This window comes from Convolutriloba macropyga, chromosome 3, assembly GCF_964194025.1.
Source record: "Convolutriloba macropyga chromosome 3, txConMacr16.3, whole genome shotgun sequence".
NCBI lineage: Eukaryota > Metazoa > Xenacoelomorpha > Acoela > Convolutidae > Convolutriloba > Convolutriloba macropyga.
The window spans coordinates 60,567,738-60,593,020 of record NC_134470.1 but is presented as its reverse complement, the minus strand read 5'-3'; the positions used below and the strand labels follow the sequence as shown (position 1 = coordinate 60,593,020).

The 25,283-nt window shown below is 35.6% G+C and overlaps 1 protein-coding gene across 5 annotated transcripts in view; it reads right to left on the bottom strand.

Moving 5' to 3' along the window:
- Positions 1–25,283, bottom strand: part of LOC142337181 (calcium/calmodulin-dependent protein kinase type 1-like) — a 49,222-nt gene that overhangs the window by 3,217 nt on the left and 20,722 nt on the right. For 3 of the 5 annotated variants that reach the window (XM_075386295.1, XM_075386298.1, XM_075386294.1), the window contains one exon: positions 14,906–15,179. In XM_075386295.1, coding sequence (XP_075242410.1) covers positions 14,906–15,179 — 274 coding nt within the window. Of the gene's footprint in view, positions 1–14,723; positions 15,180–25,283 lie in introns of those variants that run through there. The other 2 variants (XM_075386297.1, XM_075386296.1) reach the window with 2 other exon arrangements.

The window sequence follows — 25,283 nt, the reverse complement described above, 5'->3', positions numbered from 1 at the left end:
TTTAAACCCAATTCCCTGATTCTAAATTTACTTGCTTGTTATACAACCTTTGTTTTTCTCATCGGTAATAATCTTTCATTAGTTTGATTTTTCTAAGTTCTTAGGATTATTCGATAGAGTCGGTGTAGACTCAGAGATCGAATAGAAAAATAGAAAATAGTTAGGAGAATTGTTTTAGAATACATTTGGTTTGACTCTAGCTTTGATTCAGTTAGGAATAAGGTCTGTGGTAACTTTGCAATCTTTAATTTATAAGTCTAGTATTTTCTTAAGTTAGAGTTGGCTTTAATTCAAAACATATTATAGCTACTTAGGAACATAGGTGGTTTTAAAGAGATCAATGACTATTAGGTTAATTTAAGATCTCCCGGGACTTGGACATTAAGAGAGTGACAGCAGAAACCTTCAAGACGAGAGTTTTTAAGAGTATCAATCGCTGCGCTCCTTTGGAGAACGAAAAAGTGAAGCCACTCGGGGGGTAGGGTTGCCTGCTCGTGGATGACTTGGCGAGTAAGACTAACCCATGTGGTATGAATGGGTGAACCAAGCAGATACGTAACACTGTCTACAGTATTCCTGAATTACCTGATGGGCAATAGAACTTTTGTTCTTTTTTCAAGTAGTTGACACTACTGTGGTTGGGTTGTGGAGTGAACTACGACAAATTTCGCTTCATCTTTTTCAGTTTGAGTAGTCTTTGGGGTCACAGATTGATCTCGTAGTATAACTTAGTTTCATTGAGAATTTGGTATACTTCTCACTCACGGTACCAACTATTTGATAATTGTTTTTCTTTTTACATACACTTAGCTCTTAGTTGAGGCTAGAAAACTCTGAATCCAACTTTATCATTACTGTTTTAAAAATACTGCTGCCTCCAATCTGAATCTTAGGAGTAACCGAATCGCCTGGTATAACCCTCTCTGATACATAAGATAATAGGATTGCAAAGTTACCACTACTCAAGTTCTCTGTTTTTTTTAATTTTCAAGTATCGACAAAATGCTGGAATTTGATTAGGGAATCTCCCAACCACAGTTTTTCAAATTCCACATTGGCAACCACAGAAGTATTTATTGTTAGAAAAAGTCACAGGCATTACTGTAAAAGGTAGCGAAAAGGAGAATACTTAAATATAAAACAAAGAACGCGAGCAAGGCAAACGTACCGTCAGTTAAAATTCAAAAAAAATTTGAACAAAAAGGGAAGAGATTGCTTACGAAACAATAGAGAAGAAAGACCGATCATAATCAAAATAGCTTACATCAGAACCATAAAAAAGAGAACTGACTTCTAATTTAAAGACAATTCCTCTGAAAGTAAAACGAAATTTTAACGTTTGAAATACTGCGAATCCAAATTGTTAATTTATAGTTTCTAGCTTCTGTTTCTTTGTCTTTTTTGTAAAAGTAAAAAAAAATCACTGACCGGGGGGTTCTTGAAAGAGAAAAAACAAAGTCATTAAAGTAAACATCTTTTTTGAGAAAGAAATCAACTAACCTTCCTAACGTGAACACAATTTAAATGGAAAACCCAAACAACAACAACAACACCCAGCAGCAAATCGTAGTGGCTGCTCCACCTCTAACTCCCTTACGTTATCCGAGCAAAGGCTTCGAGTAATTCGAGTGATGTATACGCCATTTCGAAGCAGTGTCTTAGGCAAACAATTGGGGTGACACCAGGCAGCGAGCAGTCCTCCCCACTTGCTTGAACAACTACGCACTTGACGAGAACTACAACCTCCCGAATCAATACTTCAATCGAGTACAAGGAAAACCAGCACCAACCATCGAGCGTGTGCTCAATGCCCTCAACAACCAAATTTGAGACTTTCCTAATGCAAGGAGTGCCAGTACAGAGCCTAAGAACTTCCAGCAAAATGAAGGGGAGAGCATACAAGAGTTCTCACAAAGAGTCCGAAAAACGGGTCGAAGCAGCAAACGCCCGTTTGAGTGCAGCCGGAAGGCAAGAAGCAAATAGGGACGCATTTATTTATAGATTGTTGGACAATGAGATATGATATATCCTCCCAAAAAAATCAGGACACTTTCAATGCATCCCCTCAAAAAAACCATAGCCCTCTCAAAAAAACCATAGCTCAAAAAAACCACGAAGCAATTGCTAACGTTGAAAACGCCCGATAACAACCAAGAAGGACAGGACACGTACGTTGGACGCAAGGCGACTACAAAGAAAATGGAAAAAGCCTAAATCCGAGATTTATCGACGAATGTGGGCATGGGACTAGGTGACGACTTAATGGAAAATCAGATCAGGGGTTTCAACAAAATGTTGAAACAGCAAGAACGTCACAAGCAAATCATGGAGAGATTTTTAGATACACAGAGCCGGTTTTTAACAGAACTTGATCCTGCACCTAGAGCGTCGCGCAGCCCTAACAGAGTTGAACGGAAAAGCAACGTACAATGCTATCATTTTCAGAACTGGTGTCACTGCAAGTTGGTGCCCGATACGAACCATTACTCCAAGAAGACAAGACGATGGAAACGTCGAAACACAGCCAGTTGTTGAGATGATACTGCGGAGAGCAAAACGACATGAAACCTTTAACAGTGCAATTATCGAGAATGCTAGTTTCATTTTTAAATCTACTGTTCAAGTTGGTGCAAAACCAAACGTAAAGATGCACAGGGCACTGCCCGACACAGGCAGTAAAATGAATATTATATCTGAGCAAATATACAAACTTTATTCACCACCAATGTAACTGTCTGACTTCCACAATACAGTCTTATCTGCAACAAACGACCCGTTCCGCATTCTAGGAATGTTCGTCGGAATTCTTGCATTCGGTCTGCGAATGGTCGTTCAGACGGAATTTCTTGTCACACCGGACACAGACCTACCGCTGATCTTATGAACACCTATTTTGCAGTAAAATCAAATGTCGATCGACTTTCAGTCAAGGCAACTAATGATAGGCAAAGAAAGCAGTACAGTCAATTTGACATTTCTCTGGAAAACAGAAAACGCGGCCAAGTCTAGGTCTGCGAGGCGGAGAGAGAGTTTCAATCCCACGGACCTGGAGAAACAGGAACAAACAATTGTCCCATGCCAACATCAGAGGACGAGGCGGAATAAATTTGCAACCTGTTAAAATCGGACCCGACAGACCACAAATCTGGACTCAAGATAATGAGAACAGTTGCCACTTTTCGAGATCTATTCGCTCTAAACGATGCAGAGTTGGTTCAGACACATTTGTTGGAGCACGAGATTGATACTGGAGACGCTGACCCAATTTAATTTTCTCCCTATCGATTAGCACCCGGGAAGATAGCGGTTGTGAAACAAGAAGTAGATGATATGCTCTCCACGAATATCATCCGGCCATCTAAAAGCCCGTACAGAGCGCCAATTGTACTTAAACAAAGAAAGACGGCAGCAGTAGAATATGTGTAGACTTTAGAAAACTCAACGAGGTAACTAGAAAAGATGCTTTCCCATTACCCAGAATCGATCAAATCCTTGATCATCTTCACGGAGCTGAAGTTTTCTCGAGCCTGGATCTAGCCTCCGGATACTGGCAGGTCCCACTAGCAGATTCAGCGATACAAAACCCGCATTCGTTACCCCTGACGGTGGTCATTACGAGTTCTCCGACTACAAATTGGATTGTGAAATGCCCCAGGTGCAATTCAACGATTGATGACAGCAATCTTTAACGAGTACCTTTTCAGTTTTGTTCTCATATTTCTGGACGTTGTTCTATTCTTCAGCAAGTCAGAGAAAGAACACGAAGAATATCTCCGACTTGCTGTTGAAGCCCTACGGAAAGCAAACCTGAACTTCAGCCACAAAAGTGCAAATTATACCAAAACTCAGTTACGTACTTGAGGTAAAAACTCAGTGCTGAAGGATTTTCACCCGATGTCGGAAAAATCAGAGCCCTGAAAGAGTGGAAAAGACCAGAAAATATTACAGAACTGAGATCATTCATTGGATTCTGCAGCTACTATCGTCGATTCGTAAAGGACTTTGCCGGGATAGCAAAAGCACTACATGAGATCACAAAAAAGAGCCGGATATTCACTGGGCTGTCAAGCTGCTTTCGAGAACCTGAAAACAGCAATTATCGAGAGCACGGTTTTGTCGCATCCAGACTACAGCTCACCATTTGTGCTAGATACAGACGCGACTGACAACAGTTTGAGCGCAGTACTCTCGAATGTCATAGATGGTATTGCGTATCGGGTGGCGTTTGCAAGCAGAGTGCTAACTAGCTGTAATCCAAGCAATGAAGTCATACAAACCATACCTAGGGGACAAAGTTTGTGTTGAGAACAGACCACGCTTCACTTCAATGCCTGTTCAGGCAAAATAACGATGGAATGATCTTTCGAATGTTACAAAAACTAATGATGGGCAAAGAAAGCAGTGCATTCAATTTGACATTTCTCTGGAAAACAGAAAAAGCGGCCAACTCTAGGTGTGCGAGGCGGAGAGTGAGTTTCAATCCCACGGAGCTGGAGAAACAGGAACAAACAATTGTCCCATGCCAGCATCAGAGAACGAGGCGGAATAAATTTGCAACCTGGTAAAATCGGACCCGACAGACCACGAAATTGGACTCAAGATAATGAGTACAGTTGCCACTTTTCGAGATCTGTTAGCTCTAAGCGATGCCGAGTTGGGTCAGACACATTTGTTGGAGCACGAGATTGATACTGGAGACGCTGACCCAATTTATTTTTCTCCCTATCGATTAGCACCCGGGAAGATAGCAGTAGTGAAACAAGAAGTAGATGATATGCTCTCCACGAATATCATCCGGCCATCTAAAAGCCCGTACAGAGCGACAATTGTACTTAAACAAAGAAAGACGGCAGCCGTAGAATATGTGTAGACTTTAGAAAACTCAACGAGGTAACTAGAAAAGATGCTTTCCCATTACCCAGAATCGATCTAATCCTTGATCATCTTCACGGAGCTGAAGTTTTCTCGAGCCTGGATCTAGCCTCCGGATACTGGCAGGTCCCACTAGCAGATTCAGCGATACAAAACCTGCATTCGTTACCCCTGACGGTGGTCATTACGAGTTCCTCCGACTACAAATTGGACTGTGAAATGCCCCAGGTGCAATTCAACGATTGATGACAGCAATCTTTAACGAGTACCTTTTCAGTTTTGTTCTCATATTTCTGGACGATGTTCTATTCTTCAGCAAGTCAGAGGAAGAATACGAAGAATATCTCCGACTTGCTGTTGAAGCCCTACGGAAAGCAAACCTGAATCTTCAGCCACAGAAGTGCAAATTATACCAAAACTCAGTTACGTACTTGAGGTAAAAACTCAGTGCCGAAAGATTTTCACCCGATGTCGGAAAAATCAGAGCCCTCAAAAGAGTGGAAAAGACCAGAAAATATTACAGAACGGAGATCATTCATTGGATTCTGCAGTTACTATCGTCGATTCGTAAAGGACTTTGCCGGGATAGCAAAAGCACTACATGAGATCACAAAAAAGAGCCGGATATTCACTGGGCTGTCAAGCTGCTTTCGAGAACCTGAAAACAGCAATTATCGAGAGCACGGTTTTGCCGCATCCAGACTACAGCTCACCATTTGTGCTAGATACAGACGCGACTGACAACAGTTTGAGCGCAGTACTCTCGAATGTCATAGATGGTATTGCGTATCGGGTGGCGTTTGCAAGCAGAGTGCTAACTAGCTGTAATCCAAGCAATGAAGTCATACAAACCATACCTAGGGGACAAAGTTTGTGTTGAGAACAGACCACGCTTCACTTCAATGCCTGTTCAGGCAAAATAACGATGGAATGATCTTTCGAATGTTACAAAAACTAATGATGGGCAAAGAGAGCAGTGCATTCAATTTGACATTTCTCTGGAAAACAGAAAAAGCAGCCAACTCTAGGTGGGCGAGGCGGCGAGTGAGTTTCAATCCCACGGAGCTGGAGAAACAGGAACAAACAATTGTCCCATGCCAGCATCAGAGAACGAGGCGGAATAAATTTGCAACCTGGTAAATTCGGACCCGACAGACCACGAAATTGGACTCAAGATAATGAGTACAGTTGCCACTTTTCGAGATCTGTTAGCTCTAAGCGATGCCGAGTTGGGTCAGACACATTTGTTGGAGCACGAGATTGATACTGGAGACGCTGACCCAATTTATTTTTCTCCCTATCGATTAGCACCCGGGAAGATAGAAGTTGTGAAACAAGAAGTAGATGATATGCTCTTCACGAATATCATCCGGCCATCTAAAAGCCCGTACAGAGCGCCAATTGTACTAAAACAAAGAAAGACGGCAGCAGTAGAATATGTGTAGACTTTAGAAAACTCAACGACGTAACTAGAAAAGATGCTTTCCCATTACCCAGAATAGATCTAATCCTTGATCATCTTCACGGAGCTAAAGTTTTCTCGAGCCTGGATCTAGCCTCCGGATACTGGCAGGTCCCACTAGCAGATTCAGCGATACAAAACCTGCATTCGTTACCCCTGACGGTGGTCATTACGAGTTCCTCCGACTACAAATTGGACTGTGAAATGCCCCAGGTGCAATTCAACGATTGATGACAGCAATCTTTAACGAGTACCTTTTCAGTTTTGTTCTCATATTTCTGGACGTTGTTCTATTCTTCAGCAAGTCAGAGGAAGAACACGAAGAATATCTCCGACTTGCTGTTGAAGCCCTACGGAAAGCAAACCTGAATCTTCAGCCACAGAAGTGTAAATTATACCAAAACTCAGTTACGTACTTGAGGTAAAAACTCAGTGCCGAAGGATTTTCACCCGATGTCGGAAAAATCAGAGCCCTCAAAAGAGTGGAAAAGACCAGAAAATATTACAGAACTGAGATCATTCATTGGATTCTGCAGTTACTATCGTCGATTCGTAAAGGACTTTGCCGGGATAGCAAAAGCACTACATGAGATCACCTAAAAAAGCCGGAGATTCACTGGACTGTCAAGCTGCTTTCGAGAACCTGAAAACAGCAATTATCAAGAGCACGGTTTTGTCGCATCCAGACTACAGCTCACCATTTGTGCTAGATACAGACGCGACTGACAACAGTTTGAGCGCAGTACTCTCGAATGTCATAGATGGTATTGCGTATCGGGTAGCGTTTGCAAGCAGAGTGCTATCACCAGCCGAATGTAAAATTTCAACAACAAAGCGGGAGGCACTAGCTGTAATCCAGGCAATGAAGTCATACAAACCATACCTAGGGGACAAAGTTTGTGTTGAGAACAGACCACGCTTCACTTCAATGCCTGTTCAGGCAAAATAACGATGGAATGATCTTTCGAATGTTACAAAAGCTTCAAGAGTTTGACTTCCAGGTGGTTCATTGTCCTGGTGGGAAAAATGGAAACGCAGATGAACTTTCACGAGAGTGTAGCCAGGCTCCCGAATTGACTGAAGAGGAAAAGAAAGAGATGTTTGGCGACAACCAACCAGCTGACAATTTAAGTGACGCACTCGGGCATATCCAAATGGTGACTTCACCAGAACCCCACCCAGGTTCATCAACAGATGTAAAAATTACTCACGCACGGAACCGTATTGGAATAGCAATCCAAAGCCTTAACCACTCGGCCACCTTGTTCCTAACCCACGCACTGACCCCCGAAACTCAAATGGCAAAAAACTCTAACGTTCACCAGACATGAGTTCGAAGATGAGACTACAGAATGGGTTGAAACGGATAAGGATTCAGATTTTGGACCTCAGAAGACAGAGTGATACTCCGAATTACCCCAGCAATATAAAACTCAGCAGCAGGACAGCGACAATGACGACGAATATGAAATTCTCTACATTCTGAGCTTCCGGAAGCTCTATGATGCTGTGAAGGAGGAACGGGCATCCAGATGAAAACTGGATCGGACTGGTAGACCGACGAGGAGAATGATTACTCCGGCCAAACCGAGTTTGGTGGGACCCAGATGACCACAGAAACTGTCCATTTCAACGAAACCGAGATAGGAGTTCCTGAAACTGACGATGGAAGCAACTACTGCAGCCATAGCAATTTTGGAAGAGTTCCAATGACCACAAATCCGGACCAATCGTGCAAACATGAAACAAACCTTCTCAACATCGACGAGACATCAATGGAAATTATTCTAGAGGAGGGCAGAGAAGCGGCTAAAGAACATCAGGCGCAAGACCTAGCAATTACACTCGTTTTTCAATGGGCCAATGCTGACAAAAACGGCACGCAAACGTCCCTTGGCAAACTTAACGTGAAAGAAAAGGCAGCTATTGCAGCCGGAGAGGATGCGCTGGCTATCTGGTGTGTATGGGAACAACTAGAAATTGCAGAGGGAGTTCTCTAACAAAAGTGGTTTATTGAGGGTACAAACTCTAATGTCAGACAGTTCGTGGCTCCCACAAGTCTACGGGAAAAAGTTCTAGAAAAACTACACGACTCTAAGATAAGTGGGGGACAATTCGCTTTTCAGAAGACATTCGACAGAGCTAGGCAACGTTTCTGGTGGCCAAATATAAGAAAAGACATCGAGAGGAAATGTGAAAACTGTTTGACGTGTCAGTCGCAATCTACAGTTGGGAATAAACGGAAAGCACCCTTGTAAACAATCAACGTAGGAGTCCGTTTCAACAAAACGGCTGCATACATCCTGGGGCCAGTATTTAAAAAAAATTAGTGTACAGTTATATTTTCGTACTCACGAACTACTTCGCCAAATTTGTAGTCAGCACAACATTGCAAAACACAACTGCCGAGGCCGTGGCAAGAGCAATCGTGGAAATTTGGGTTCTTCTGTTTGGTGCCCTAGGTTCTATTCACCCTGACCAAACTCAAACTTTTGCAGTGAACTTATCTTGGAACTCTTGCAAGCTGTTCGGAATGGATGAAACAAAGACCTCGCCTTACCACCCTCAAGGCAATGACATGGTTGAGCGACACAACCGAGTCATTGCTGATGTAATTTAGAAATACTGTGCGGGAAATCCAAACACTTGGGACGAGATGCTTCCATTTCTGAGCTTCGTTTACAACACAACAGTGCACAGAACAACACGGCACATCTCTTCTCTTTAGTTTACGGACAAAAGTGCAAATTTCCAATCGATTTACTCCTACCTAAGTCACCAAGAAGAGTTCATGAGGAACAAGCAAAAACTTCTGCGATCAGACGAGAGGCAAACTGCCAGATGCAGGACGTCGAGGAAGTACAGGCAACTGAACTGACGCGACAGAGAGAGAGAGAGAGAGAGAGAGAGAGAGAGAGCGAGAGAGCATGACAAGCCAACCTGGCACCCTCTCCCCCTAGTGCCCAGCAAACAGACCCACCGGATCAACAAAGCGCTACTCCAAATAAGACTTTCAATACAGAGTTCAAGGGCATCCATAGACCTCATAAAGCGAAAGGGTTGAAACGGACACCAATGACACTCAATTTTGAAACACCGAGCCCAAGCCTACTCTCTAACACGGAGGGACGACCCAAGTGGGCTAAGCCATTCCCCAAAAGATACGGAATCAATGACGAATGAGAACAAAAATCATAGAGCACTTGAAGAACCTACTGAACAAACTCGACACAAAACTTTGAAACGTTACCAAATTAATTTTTTATCAATGTATTGTGATAGAGAGAATTACTATGGACTAATAAAATTTTCTTCTTCCAAGGCCAATCGCTAAACACACAAAAAAAGCGATCAAAACTTTGGAAAAGTCTTGATTATGACTTTAAATAGCTCTTAAGAATAGCAACACTCGTCGAAACAGAACCCAGACTATGTGTGACACTCACTTGAATTTTTTCAGATCGATTAGGGTTTCCAGACAAAAAAAAGAAATTTAGAGCAAAGCAAAAAAGCAATGCACAAAAAAAATGTTCGGGCGTTGGAACCAATTTGAATACACAACCTAGTTCTAAATAATAATTGCACGGGTTTTTTTTTCTTAAAAAAACTGAAACCTTAGTTATGAAAGTATGAAAAAATTGTCACCAAAAGTGCAATTTACTCTAACTTTGGCAAAATTTTTATGAAGTGCTATCTTTTTCTTGTTATCCGGATTACTCTAGCAGAAGTAACAATTCGAGCAAACATTGCGTTTGTCCAACAGACTCCAATCGCTCTAGTTGATTCGATTGAACTGATAGAAATTGCGGTGCCTTTTCCTAAACTCTTGGACATTGACTGCGGCGCATTTTAACATTTTTCGAAAATCCTCAAAGAGATGGAAGTTCGCGTGTGAAGAGAGACGCAGTGGGAAAAATGCAAGAACCAAAAGTAAACAGCATCCTGGAAAACAGTCAGAACACACTCATTACATCGCTACAAAAAGATACTTCCGAGATCGAAGCAAAAGGACTCAGCTGCTTCGAGATGAGAAGATTTTTGCAAATTCTACCAAGCTTTTGAACAGTAAAAGAAGCTCAATAACGTTGCTTCCAGCTGGAGCTGCTGCCGCTTTTGTTTTGGAGCCCAAATTGGAAAAAGCAGCTTGCAAAATGCTCTCCATTTTCATCTTTGTCAGGGCTCAGACGAAAAAAATGCGACGTATTGCAACTCACTTGAACCACATGAACTACAAGCTAAATCATTTATCGAGCCACACCGATGACACAATACACATCCTGGGCAACGAAAACCTAAAACAACAGGAACAAATGAAAACTATCTTGAACTATACAGCTGGGAACTTCGGAACCGTAATGGAAGCCATTAACAACCTGGAATACGATATGGAACAAGTACAGCAGGCCCAAGTCTGCAATCACAAGAGGAGCGAAGTAATCACCTTTTTCCTCAAAGCGCAAAGCGTGATCAATAACGTCTCCTTCGCGTTAGTGTCTCACCTTTTGGAAGTGCAATCTTTTAAGTATGAACTCAAGAAATTCAATAACAAATTTCGGGAGGCTTTCCAGGAGATGTCAAACGGGAGAATGCCATCAAAACTCATTGAACCAGACAAATTGCAACGAATTCTACAACCTCTCCGATTCCATCACAAACGATGCCAATACCACTCCAGTATGTTAGTCTCTACTATGAACTTGAGCTACTTGGAAAAGTTTTTATTGGGGACAAGGGGCTCCTCTTAAAAATCTAAATCCCGATGTTAAGTCAAATTCTATCCACAAAGTCTTTAAAGGAGTGTTCCTTCCGCAACCTAATGCAAATTCAACTACGGCGTTAGTGCTTGTACCTAAAGCTACGAAGCTACGATTAACTTTGCTGAAGTTGATGAAGCACAGATTCTCTCTTGTCAGGGTTCAAAACGACTAAAACTCTTTGAACAACCCTTCTCAATGACTAAAAACCAACAAGCTGGTTGTCTGGTCAGTCTATTTTTTGGTCACAAAGCAGCTGTCTTACAGACCTTAAAGTTTGATATCATACACCTGCGAAGTTTGCCAACTTCAACCTATTCAGCGCTTTCAAAATATTTTATTTTGTCAGCAACCACAAAATATTGAATCACTGAAATCTCAGATAACACCCTAAAGAGCCGTAGACTGAGAGGAAGCCGAAGGTGCATCATACAACCTCCTTGTAACGCGACAACTGAAATACCTAATGTAGAATTGGTTCTCCGCCCTTCAACAGACAATAATCAGAACGAAGCCGGGCTGGTTATGACTGCAGGGCTCAACCCTCTAATTGAGGAGGCGTTCACGTCGTCGATACCAGAAAACCACGACCTGAGTTCCTTAAGTACCACAATGGTCTACCAAAGAAAAGTAATGGAACAAGTCAAAGTCGAACTACAATCAAACCACCATTTGGAACAGACACCGCAAAGATCAAAAATTTGGTAGAAGATTTTGATCGGAGCAGCCAAGAGCGACCAAGACAAAACACAGTTGGAGGAACTGCTAATAATGTGGTAGGCTTCTTAGGAATGTTTTTATGGGCTATCACTTTTATCTCAACAATTTACTCTGGAAATGGAAAAATTTTGCTTCAAAGCGAAGGCACGACCTCACATGAGCAAAATATATGACAAAACAGAGGACGACCAACCAACACAGCACTCAGAGTTACTTTGTAGAGTCAGAGAGCAAAACAAATTAGAGTCTTCAGCATTTTAATGAGAATTGTACCTTCCTTGTAATCTCTTTTACCCTTGTATCCTTGTATTCTTCACATAACCCATTTGCTTAATTAGCGCTGAAGACTTGTGAAGAACTAAAGCTGTTAAGGAGAATAGTTGAGTCCAAGGGGGAAGTGTAGAAATTGAAAATTAGGAACTAAAGGACAAGGAAAGTTAAAAGAATTTGAACTAAACTTTAAATTATCCCAATGAACTGTATAAACCGAAACCGAAAATAGACCAAAGAGATATATAGAGTTGTTTGTACATATCAAGATTTGAGTTATGGTTTGATTCTCTCAAACTAAGTTAGTACCAAATTCAAAACAAAGATATTAGGACCTGATAATCTTAGTAAACGAAACACCTTGAAAGTGTACTAAAATTATTATTCGAAGACTTAGGCATCAACAAATGACCGGGAACGCATTTTTCAGACCTTACATAATACGTACAGATATAAAAAAAACCCCTAGAAATCAGGCCACATTTTTGGCCCTTAAAAGGTATTTTCTCAAATGTTTAGGCTAAATTAAGCCCGTAGGACTCAATTATCTCACGATGTGAAAAGATAAGCCAGAATACGGCTAAGTTTTGAGTCTTTTTCTTAAACCAATTTCTTGATTCTAAATTTACTTGCTTTTTATACAACCTTTGTTATTCTCAGCGGTAATAGTCTTTCTTTAGTTCGAATTATCTAACTTCTCAGGTTTATTCGATAGACTCGGTGTAGCTAGTTAGGAACATAGGTGTTTTTACAGAGATCAATGACTATTAGGTTAAGTTAGGATCTCCCGGGACTTGGACATCAAGAGAGGGACTGCAAACACCTTCAAGACGACAGTTTTCAAGAGTATCAATCGGCGGGCTCCTTTGGAGACTGAATAATTGAAGCCACTCTGAGGACAGGGTTGCCTGCTCGTGAAAGATTTGGCGAGTAAGACTAACCCATGTGGTATGGATAGGTGAACCAAGTAAACACGTAACACTGTCTTTAAAAACCCTGAAGCACCTGACGGGCAATAGATCTTTTGTTCCTTTTTCAAGTGGTTGATACTCGTCTGGTTGGGTTGTGGAGTGAACTACGACGAACATAGCTTCAGCTTCAGTTTTAGTAGTCGTTTGGGCCACCGATTGATCTCGCAATATAATTTTATTGCATTGAGAACTTGGTATACTTCTTGATCATAGTACCACCTATTTTATAATTATTTCCTTTTTTCCATACACTTAGCTCATAGTTGAGGCTAGAGAACTCTGAATCCAACTTTACCATTACTGTTTTAAAAAAAACTGCTGCCTCCAATCTGGATCTTAGGAGTAACAGAATGGCCTGGTATAACCCTCTCTGTTATATAGGATAATAGGCTTGCCAAGTTACCACTCCTCTAGTTCTCTCTTTTTTTAATATTCAAGTATCTACAAATTGTTGGGATTTGATTAGGGAATCTCCCCACCCATGTTTTTCAAGTTCTTCAAGAGTCAATTTCATTACACATTCATGAAAAATTGTTTGAAGGTTATAGCCAATTGAGTACTAGAAGTGTAATGCAACAAAAGGCAAGACTATTGATGTAGGTTTTATACATCTGTTTCCCCAGCAAAAACATGCCAAATTTTTAATCAAATTATGGCAATTCACAGATTTGGTTCGGAAGAAGGCCTGCCCTATTTCAACTATGGAAATCTTCTTTAGACAAGTGAACTTAAGCACAGCAGCCAATTCGGAGAGCCAAAAAATGAATTCAACTCTTAGAATAAAATGCTAAATTTTTTTCTTCAGCTTAATTTCAAACTTATTTTAGTAAGACCAACTTATTAAACCTGATGAATTGAAAGCAAGTTTTTTTTTATTACGTTACGTTGAATGCTATTAAAGAAAACAATTATGTCGATTTGATAAAAGCAAGATAAAAAAAAACATAAAAGAACCTATTGCCATTTATTTTTTCCTACTATATAACATGGCGCGATTTTAGGAAAAATATACCTTGTTTTAGTATGTTTCTTATGAAGTATAACAATCAATGGGACTAAAAACAAAAAATCAGATGCTCGGAGTTGAAAAATAATCAACTATTTAATACTTCCCGGGTCGAGGTTTTCGGGTAATTTTTGTAAGAAATGCGGTGAATTTTTGTAAGAAATGCGGTGAAAGCGGTGAATGCGGTGAAAAAAATAATTCACCACATTTCACCGCATTTCTTACAAAAATTCACCGCGAAATTCACCGCATTTCTTACAAAAATTCACCGCATATGATTTCCAAAGGTTACTCTGATTTAAACTCACGAGAAATTTCGGAGACGTGAGTGAAAGTTGGCGCACTGGACTAAGCATTGGAAGGAATGCAGGAGGTCAGAGGTTCGAACCCGTGTGGGGACGATTCTTTTTTGTAAGAATACTGAGAACGCGGTGAAAATAAATAATTCACCGCGATTCACCGCATTCACCGCAAAAAGATGTAAGAAATACGCAGTGAAAATTATTTTTCTTCACCGCATTTCACCGCATTTCTTACGAAAATTCACCGCCAAACCTCGACCCGGGTTTAACATTTCCAAGCCCTATCAAAATCTCAAAGATGCGATTATATCCATTGCTGTTTTCGGCTTTACTTTTATGATGGATTTTGATTAGGCGAAAAAGTGATACATCAAACATTGTTTGATAAAATTTTTCATTAACGGTGAAATTGCGAACAACACTGAAAACTGGGAAGACTTCGCATTTGCTAGAGTCCTACGAAACAAATTAAGCGTTCGACTGAGCCTACTATCAAGTATTTTTGTTTCGACTGATGTTTGGTTGTTTTTATTTGTTCTTGTTGGCACTGTTTTCAGCATTGTTGTTGTTATTATTATTCTGGTTATTGTTGACAGGAGGAGTATCATTGGACCTGCTGTTGTTGTTGCTGCTGGGTTCTCTGGCTGATGAGGATTGTTGACCCTGGACAGGACTGGTTGTAGTAGCTGGGGGGAATGCCCTTACCGTGTTCAACACCTTCTTCCACTTTTTGAAGGCCTGAGTTTTCTCAAGATTGTCTTTGACCAGAGTGAGGTGCACCTTGGCTGCCTTACCCTGAATCCATTCGTGTTTCATTGCCTCCTGTTCAAAAAAATTGAACATGATTAGTAGATCAAAATCATTACGTGGCCAATGTCCAAAAAATCGAGTAAATACATACTCATTGATTTTGTCGGGATTTTTCAAGAGCCATATTTTAGGATTAGAATTGTAAGCGTGTGTGGAAACGAGTTTGACTAGACTATTTTATTTCAAATTTGCGAAAAACTACTCTTTTCCCACGGATACAGAATAATTTTACAGAAATTAAAGAAAGCCTAACTAAACATTAATTATTACCCATATCACTGTACACAAGAGCAATTAAGCTTTTGAATTTGGTTTCAAGTATCTACTAGTAAAATTTGGGCAATGAAGTTTTAATCTAATTTTATGCTCAAATTGATTTTGTTTCTACAGAACTCAAAATTTATTGAAATTTGTCTTTTCGGACATTGGCCTGATAATGAGCACGTAAAAATCTTCCGTCTCAAGTTGGCTAAAGTATGCAATAACTCTTCCAGTTAAGTCGTTTCAAATTTGCAAAAGCCTGTCATGTTTTGAATGACCATGATCAGCAAGCTGTGTATCCTATCACAAAAACAAACAGCAATTTCACCAGCTCTCTCCCGTACATAACTCCAAGTAGTAATGTGTATACGGGCTTATCCGTGCTGGTGAGCGGACCCAACCATATACAAAATACTCATTTTCCCATTTATCATATTTACCATATTTTGACTGATATTTACTCTAATTTATTTTTTTCTTGTTATTTTTACTTGATTCAGAAAAAATAATTTAATAATCTGCGAAGCAACCTCATTGATAAAACCCAAAATTCACTATTACTGTCTCTAATACCTTTATCATCAAATGGATCTATAGCTATCTTATACTGTTCCTTAGTTTCTAAATGATGCCTATTACTATCAATACTATAATTAGTTACATACTTAGTTTTACCTTCATATATAACATTTTTAAAATCTTCGACATTAATTTGGTTTTTAATAGTAGCCTTAGTTATTGCTTTTAACTTCTTTTCTGCTTCTCCTTTAACTGTAGTAAAACAACATGCTTTAGCTTTAAGGAAACAAGCTTCTATAATAGTATCGTTCGGTATTTCATCTTTCATTTTACCTAACTCTGATTTATGTATTATGCCGCTTATATTATTCATTTCAGTTTCTATATCAATACCTAAAGGAACATTAATATTTATACATATCCTATCAGTATCTGTATAATAATAACTACAATCTAACTCTCTCTCAAAAAATTCATATATAGCTTTATACATAAACGGTTTAGCTTTCTCTAATAAAAAAAAACCAATTATTTAAACTTATCTAACTTAACATTACCTCTTCTTTTACGTACAGCCACCAGATCATCATCAAGCTATACAGCACATTTAAAACTAAAATTTTTCACTAATTTAATATATCTATCTACATCAAAAACTAACTCTACATCTTATCTATTATATTTATTCTCTAATGTTTTTCCATAAAAGGCATTATTCATTAAATTAAAGAATACATCTACAAATTTATCTCCCTTAGCTTTAGCTTCTTTTCTTTTCTGAATATTAAACTCCATATGAAATTTTAAAAATTCATCTTTACATTACTCTAAATTTTGCTTTATTGTAATATCTTCCAATCTTAAACCATTATCCAAATACCAATCTAACATCTCTCCATCAATCACAAAGTCTTCCTTATCTGTTTACTTTATCAACAACTTCTCATTTGGTTTATATCTTTTCTTTATATTTTCATTTTGATAATTTGTAAAATGATCAATAACACTCTTAGTCTTGTCAGGAAAGAATGAATATTTCTTTGTTTTCTATTTCAACTCATCATTACACTTTATATCAATGGTATATTTATATAACCTGTGTTAGAGCTAGATCTAGTGTATACTGGATTATCACAAACACTAATCTCACCAGTAGGTAAAGCTTGTGTCATAGAAGAAGCATAAAATGAGTTGAAGTCTAAAAATTTTAAATAATTCTTTTTCCCTGTATACTCAGGATATATTTCTTTTTTTTTTAAATTTTAAATGACATTGGCCTAATACTGAAGCTATACCACCTCTAATACCACGTTGTATTGTAGCATAGCTTTTAACAGTATTTGCTTTCTGATATTTAAGTCTAACATTAGTATATTTCAACCCAAAAAATCAAGTTAATCCAGGAGTAGAATATGTGTAACAAGGATCTACTTCATAATATTCTAAACACTTATCTCTAAACTTTTCAAATAGATCAACTGATAAAAAAACATATCAGTTTTAAGATATAACAGCATATAATTTATAATTGTCTTACATCTAGTCTTATTCCAACAATCTATTGCCTGCTGATATTCTTTATCTGTAATACCACTCTTTTTCAACTTTGAATAGAATGCTTCTTTAGGAGGCAGTTCTGTAGTACTAGGTTTACCTATATTATCTAACCACTCATACTGAAATATACTTTTTCGTCTCTCTAACTCAAATTCGTTTAATGTTACCCATTTTTATCACTCAATGTTTTACTTATAGCATCTAATCTAACTAGGTGGAAGAACCTAGACATATCTAATGCTTTAGCATATCCCATATCAATACAAACATCGCCAGTTTTAGTCAATACTCTAAGTCTAACCTTCTTTACTAGTTTAGTTATAAATAGGTGGTTATCATAATTAGTACAATTAAATGCATATTTTGGTACAAAATTATTCTTAACTTGAAGGTTACATTTATTGTGAGCATATCCTCTCAATTTACCATTTAGATGATCATGATCTCTAACAATATCCTCTCCCATTTCCTCATTACAATAATAACAACTACTATTTAACGAGGCAATACTATCTTCTTTCAATGGAATATTTCTACTAAATATCTCTTTAAATAGTTTATTATAATAACTCATCCGACTTATAAACCAATCAACTATGTCTTTACCACAGTAATTTTCATAATTATCTTCTAAAATATCAGGATAGTCACTTTTAATATATATCCCAGAAGCAATAGGAAGATGTTTTCTGTTTTTTTATACATTCAAAATCATAATACATAGCAAGTGGTACTCTGTTCTTATAATCAAACTTTAGATAACCATCATTATGAACTGTTCTTCTTCCAATACTATCCCACAATTCTAAATGTTTATTTAATGCCTTTTCAGTTCGAAATGACACACAACATTTTATACATGGGTAATAATTATGATTAGACGACCTTAATAAAAATAATACATCTTTACATAGGAAATAATGATTATCCCACTATAATGTATTACATCGTTTAGGATCATTATGATTTATTAATACGGGATTAATAGTTTTTTAATAGTTTTTTATTTAGATTAATTTCATCAAATAATACTTGATCTTTGTTTAACTCTTGTATTTACTGTAAATAATTATATCTGTAGGGATGTGGTATCCTCGGCAATTTTATCTCACTATGATATTCAGGTTTATTATAATTACTAACTCTATTGGTATGGTCTTTAGCAGGATGTATATAAGCAATGAAACACCATTGTAAACATTTATTGTCAGTCTTATGTATATTAAGTATATATCTAGATGTGAATGGTAACTTTGTAGTACAACCTCCAGCAGGATAAAACCGGTGTATATACAAATTTTTTTTGATAAACGTTTGAATACTCCAAACAGATTGATTCATTTCTTGCTCCTGCATTCTAGTCTCAAGTTCACTATTCAACATGTCTAAGACATAAGACCCATTATTTTCTCTAATAATTAACCAAAATGTGAACTCACTTTTCGTCTATTTGTTCATCTGTAGGTTTTGTATACCTTACTACATCAAAGGTGTTAATTTTAATGTGGGGATGTATGCTGTACATCGCCTCAATGACTCCAAGAATCTGGGATCTTCATAATCACTACTTGTTGTCATTATTTGATTTTACTTCATATTATGATCTAATCCTAACTCATTAACTTTATCTCTTCACTTTCCACCAGCAAGTTTTTTTCTGATTATCATTTTCGTTATGCCCATCTGATTCATTGTGTTTATTTTTATTGTTATATCTAGTTTTACATATATTACAATAACCTGGAGTATCTTTAGTTATATCTTCTTTAGTTATACCCGCCACATTTATCCAGATGCAACTATGTTTTTAAATGTTGATCCACACTATGTTGACTCAGGGGAGTTTTACATGTTACACAATCAAACTTTCAATTTTAAGTCCATTCTTTAATATTTCCCCATTAATTAGTCTGACATTATTTCTATGTTTTAAATTTTCTATAGTTTATTATAAGCAGTATTATTATCAAGATACATGTTACAACATTCAAAATACTTTACTCTCTCTAGTTCACAATACCGTTTATCTGTCTTTTGTTCTATATCTTCATTAGTAACTTTCTCCCCGCTCTCAATAATTTTATTTCTGTTATGTACTCGCTCATTCTTTTTATGTTTAAGTGATTGAATATATCTAGAATAAGTCTTTTGAGTTAACTCATCATTACATTCTTCACATCTAATCTTACTAGAATTAGTTTTAGAATAAACATCTTCATCAGATGAATCTAAATCTTTAGATGAATCTGAATCTTGATCTTGATCTAAGTATTTAGCTTCTGTTTTAGCAACGACTCACAATTTTTTTCCCGTTGTTTTGTTTTTGCGACATTTTCATCATATGACTTCTTTATCTCTTCATTTATTTGATTAAACCTTCTGATTGATTCTAAAGATTTTTCTACATCTTTATCTATTGGTTTGTTTATCCCTTCTATCATATTTTTATTTGACAACAATTTGAGTGCTTTATCAGAAGCATTTGAAGATTGGAATTGCCCTCTTCCAATTAGAACTTGTTGAAAGTTTTCGTTTTTATTGCGCTCACTCATTTTTATACATCAAATTTTGAAATAATAATATTAATGTATCTTTTCAAAATTATAATGATAAGTACTAAATGTGACAAATATAAAAATAATGCTTGGTGTTGGAGTTGTGATGAGTGTCAAAATGAACCTTTCCTTTGCTTTGTATGCAGTGATATTATAACCTTTAGAGAGAGGCATGATCATATGCATATACATTTTAATGATCCTAATCAATTTTTAGTATGTAAAAAGTGTAAAGTAAATAAACATATAACCCACTTCAGATTTAAACACTTTATTTGTAGGTTATGCGTTTATCTCAGTAGATATAGGTTTACTCGTACTGAAGAAAGATTCGCAGAATATGACAAAAATATAATGTTAAAGTTTAATAATTTCCCTATTTACATGCTGTTGATACTCCCGCTACTTAATATGTAGCTATGTATTATTTGAACTGCTTATCGGAATCATGATCAATATTCAGATATAAGGAAAAAATTTAGTAAGGAAAAAATTTAGAAAAAATTTAGCCCGAACCATTTGAAATGAAAAAACAAAACTTTAATATTTTTATGGTCCATCAAACTCTGGCAAAACAACATTCATAAAAGATTATTGCAGCTTATATGAATTGTTTAATGTATTTTGTGTTGATACCAGAGAGTGGAAAAGATATAATATATTTAGCGTAAATCAATTAGATTTATTGAAAAATGCAGAAGGCTTTGCTAATAGTCTTGTTTTATTTGATGATATGGGGATAACATTAGAATGCCAGTGATAGATAATTTCTATTCTTCCGGTAGACATCACAATATTAATATAAAATCTGTAGGTCATACTGTAACGATTGAAATGTTAAGGCAAGAGAGAACACCCCCTCTATATTCATTACTTTAAATAGTTCACATCTATTCTCTGAAAGAGCACAAGAGAAGTTTAAAATTGATTCTAATCTACATGGATTTAAACATCATAAATATGGTATATCAAATTATAATAGTGTTGATGACTATTATATTGTATTAGATAAAGATAAAAACGTTGATTATGATTCTCGAAATGGTGATATTGACATTGAGAAGTATATTGAATATTCATCATTTAATGATAGGAAATATGGTAAATTAAGTAAATATTTAATCGATAGAATGATAGAACCAACACATATTAAACCAAAAAAGAAAATTTTTTAATTTGAAGAATTTTCAAAGTTTAAAGGAATAGAAGTTTCATTTGATTTTTATAAGTGTTATAAGACAGTAATAGGTATAATTAAGGATTTACATGGTGGTTATTATACAATATTTGGATTCATCACCTTATTAGGAATTGCATATAGTTTCATTCAAAGATATACCAACGTCTATAATAACAATAAAAACATTAATAATTTAAGTTTATTGGACATAAAAAAGGGCAAGTTTGAATTAAATAATGGAAAGACAGTAACTGTAGGCTATGGTTTTTTGTGGAAGAAATGAAGCAATAGATGTATTATCTACATTGGGCATTTTTCTTGTAAGTATTTATAATGTCCATGTTGAAAACAATCGCCCTTTTAAAAATGACTTTGATATGTAGAGAATGCAATACTGAAATACATAATGATGATGATAATCCCCAACATGAACTAACAAATCATTATGATAAGTTCCATATTAAATTATTTGATAGATGTGACAAATGTTTACAAAGACTTTATGGTGGTTATCATTTTAAGGAGAATTGTTTAAATAGACTTACATATTTAACACTACCAGTACCTAGTTATATTGGTTATACAGATATTAATAAAAGTGTTAATAATAATAAATATGGTGATGTTGATTTAAATAAGGCTTAAGAATATATTAGAACTAATTTAAAAGTAGATATCATTAATGATTTAAAACTAGAGAATAAAAACGAAATAAAAAAACTTAAAAAGAAATAAAAAGAGGAGATACTAATAATTTAAAGACCGATGATTATAATAAGTTTCCATCTAAAGAAATTAAATCAACTAGGACTTGTTGTTTATGCGAATTTGAAAAGAATAAAAATTGTTTTTATAAGACTTGAGGTTTATGTAAAGAGTGTTCCTCTGAAAAAGTCCAATGTCCATTTTGCAACATTGCGTTAAATAAATCTTCCCTTAGAAAACATATGAAGAGGCCCTAAAAAAACCAAAATAATAATTCTTAATAAAAATTGGTTCAGTTTATATATATTTGATGAGATAATTTTCTCATTACAGACATAAAGCACACATTGCGCATAGTTATTATATTAATTACAAACTACATAGAACCAACATTGGTTTATATAGAATAACATGGAATAACACAGGATAACAAGAATAACATTGTTGTTAAACTATTACTAATTTTTATTAAGAATTATTATTCTGTTTTTTTTTGGGGCCTCTTCTTATGTTTTCTATGGGAAGATCTACTTAACGCAATCTTGCAAAGTAGACATTGGACCTTTTCAGAGGAAAACTCTTTACATAAACCTCCAGTCTTATAAAAACAATCTTTATTCTTCTCAATTTTGCATGAACAACAAGTCCTAGTTGATTTAATTTCATTAGATGGAAACTTATTATAATCATCGGTCTTTAAATTATTAGTATCTCCTCTTTTTATTTCTTTTTAAGTTTTCTTTTTTTCATTTTTAGTCTCTAGTTTTAATTCATTAATGATCTCTACTTTTAAATTAGTTCTAATATTTTCTTTTAAACCTTCTTTAATATTATCTTTCAGTTGAATGAAAGTCTTATTTAAATCAATATCACCATGTTTATCATTATAAACACTTTTAATAATATCTGTATAATCAAGATAACTAAGTCCTGGTAATGTTAAATAAGTACGTCTTTTTAAACTTTTATCCTTAAAATGATAACCACTATATAGTCTTTGTAAACATTTGTCACATCTATCAAATAAGTTAATATGAAACTCATCATCATTATGTATTTCAAAATTGCATTCTCTACCTTAAAATGTCAAATTTAATGGGGAGATTATTTTCAACATCGACAGCATAAATATTACGAGAAAAATGGTCAATATAGATGATACATCTAATGCTTCATTTCTTCCACAAAATCAGCCATAGCCTACTGTTACTTGTTTTCCATTATTTAATTCAAACTTGCCCTTTTTTTGTCCAATTAACTTAAATTATTAATGTTTTTATTGTTATTATAGACGTTGGTATATCTTTGGATGATACTATATGCAATTCCTAATAAGGTGATAATTCCAAATATTGTATAATATCGAACATGTAACTCCTTAAGTATACCTACTACTGTCCTTTATGACTTATAAATATCAAATGGAACATCTATTCCTTTAAACTTTAGATATTCTTCAAAATAAATCATTATCTTTTTTGGCTTAATATGTGCTGGTTCTCTCATTCTATCAATTAATTATTTACTTAACATACCATTTTCCCTATCATTCCATGATGAATAATCATTATACTTCTCAATGTCATTATCAACAACTCTAAAATCATAAACAACGTTTTTATCTTTATCTAATACAATATAATAGTCATCAACATTATTATTGTTTACTATACCATATTTATGATGTTTAAATCAATGTAGCTAAGAATCAATTTTAAACTTCTCTTGTACTCTTTCAAAGAATAGATGTGAACTGTTTAAAGTAATGAATACAGAGGGGGTGTTCTCGTCTGCCTTAACATTTAAATCTGCTACAGTATGACCTACAGATATTATATTAATTTTGTGATGTCTAACTGATGATTAGAACTTATATACCACTGGAATTCTAATGTTATCCCCATATCATCAAATAAATCAACACTATTAGCAAAGTCTATTGTATATTTCAAAAAATCTAAATCATTTAAGTTAAATGTATTATATCTTTTCCACTCTCGGGTATCAACACAAAATACATTAACCGTTTCATATAAGCTGCAATAATCTTTTATGAATGTTGTTTTGCCAGAGTTTGATGGACCATAAATAATATTAAAGTTTTGTTTTTTCATTTCAAATCGTTCGGGAACGACATTCTTATACCCACTAAATCTTCTTATATCTGAATATTGATCATGATTCCAATAAGCAATTAAAATAATAAATAGCTACATATTAAGTAGCGGGAGTATCAACAGCATGTAAATAAGGAAATTATTAAGCTTCATATTATATTTTTTTGCAAATTCTACGAATCTTTCTTTAGTACGAGTAAACCTATATCTACTGAGATAAACGCATGATCTACAAGTAAAAAGTTTAAATCTCATGTGGGTTATATATTTATTTAGTTTACACATTCTACATACTAAATATTGATTAGGATCATTAAAATGTATATGCGTATGATCATGCCTCTCTGTAAATGTTATAATATCACTGCATATAAAGCAAAGGAAATGTTTATTTTGACACTCATCACAACTCCAACACCAAGCCTCATTTTTACATTTGTCACATTTAGTACTAATCATTTTTATAATATTGAAAAGATATATTAATAGTGTTCTTTCAAATTTTGATGTATAAAAAGGAGTAAGCGCGATAATAACGAAAATTTTCAGCAAGTTTTATTTGGAATAGGGCAAGTCAGATCTTCAAGTGCTTCTGATAAAGCTGTCCAATTGTTGTTAATTAAAAAAAAGAAAGATAGAAGGGATAAACAAACGAATAGATAAAGATGTAGAAAAATCTTTAGAATCAATCAGTAGGTTTAATCAAATAAATGAAGAGATAAAGAAATCTTATGATGAACATGTTGCAAAAACAAAACAACGGTTAAAGAATTGCGTGAGTCGTTGCTAAAAGCAGAAGCTAAATACTTAGATCGAGATCAAGATTCAGATTCATCTAATGATTCAGATTCATCTGATGAAGTTGTCTATTCTAAAACTAATTCTAGGTAAGATTAGATGTGAAGAATGTATTGAAGAGCTAACTCAAAAGAATTATGCTAGACATATTCAATCACTTAAACATAAAAAAGAATGAGCGAGAATATAACAGAAATAAAATTAATGAGGTTGGGGGGAAAACTTACTAATGAAGATATAGAACAAAAAATAGATAAACAGTATCCTGAACTAGAGGGAATAAAATTTTGTGAAAGTCGTAATGTGTATCTTGATAATTGTTCTGCTTATAATAAACATATAGAAACATTAAAACATAGAAATAAAATAAGACTTATTAACGAGGAAATAATATAGAGTGGACTTAAGTTTGATTGTGTAACAT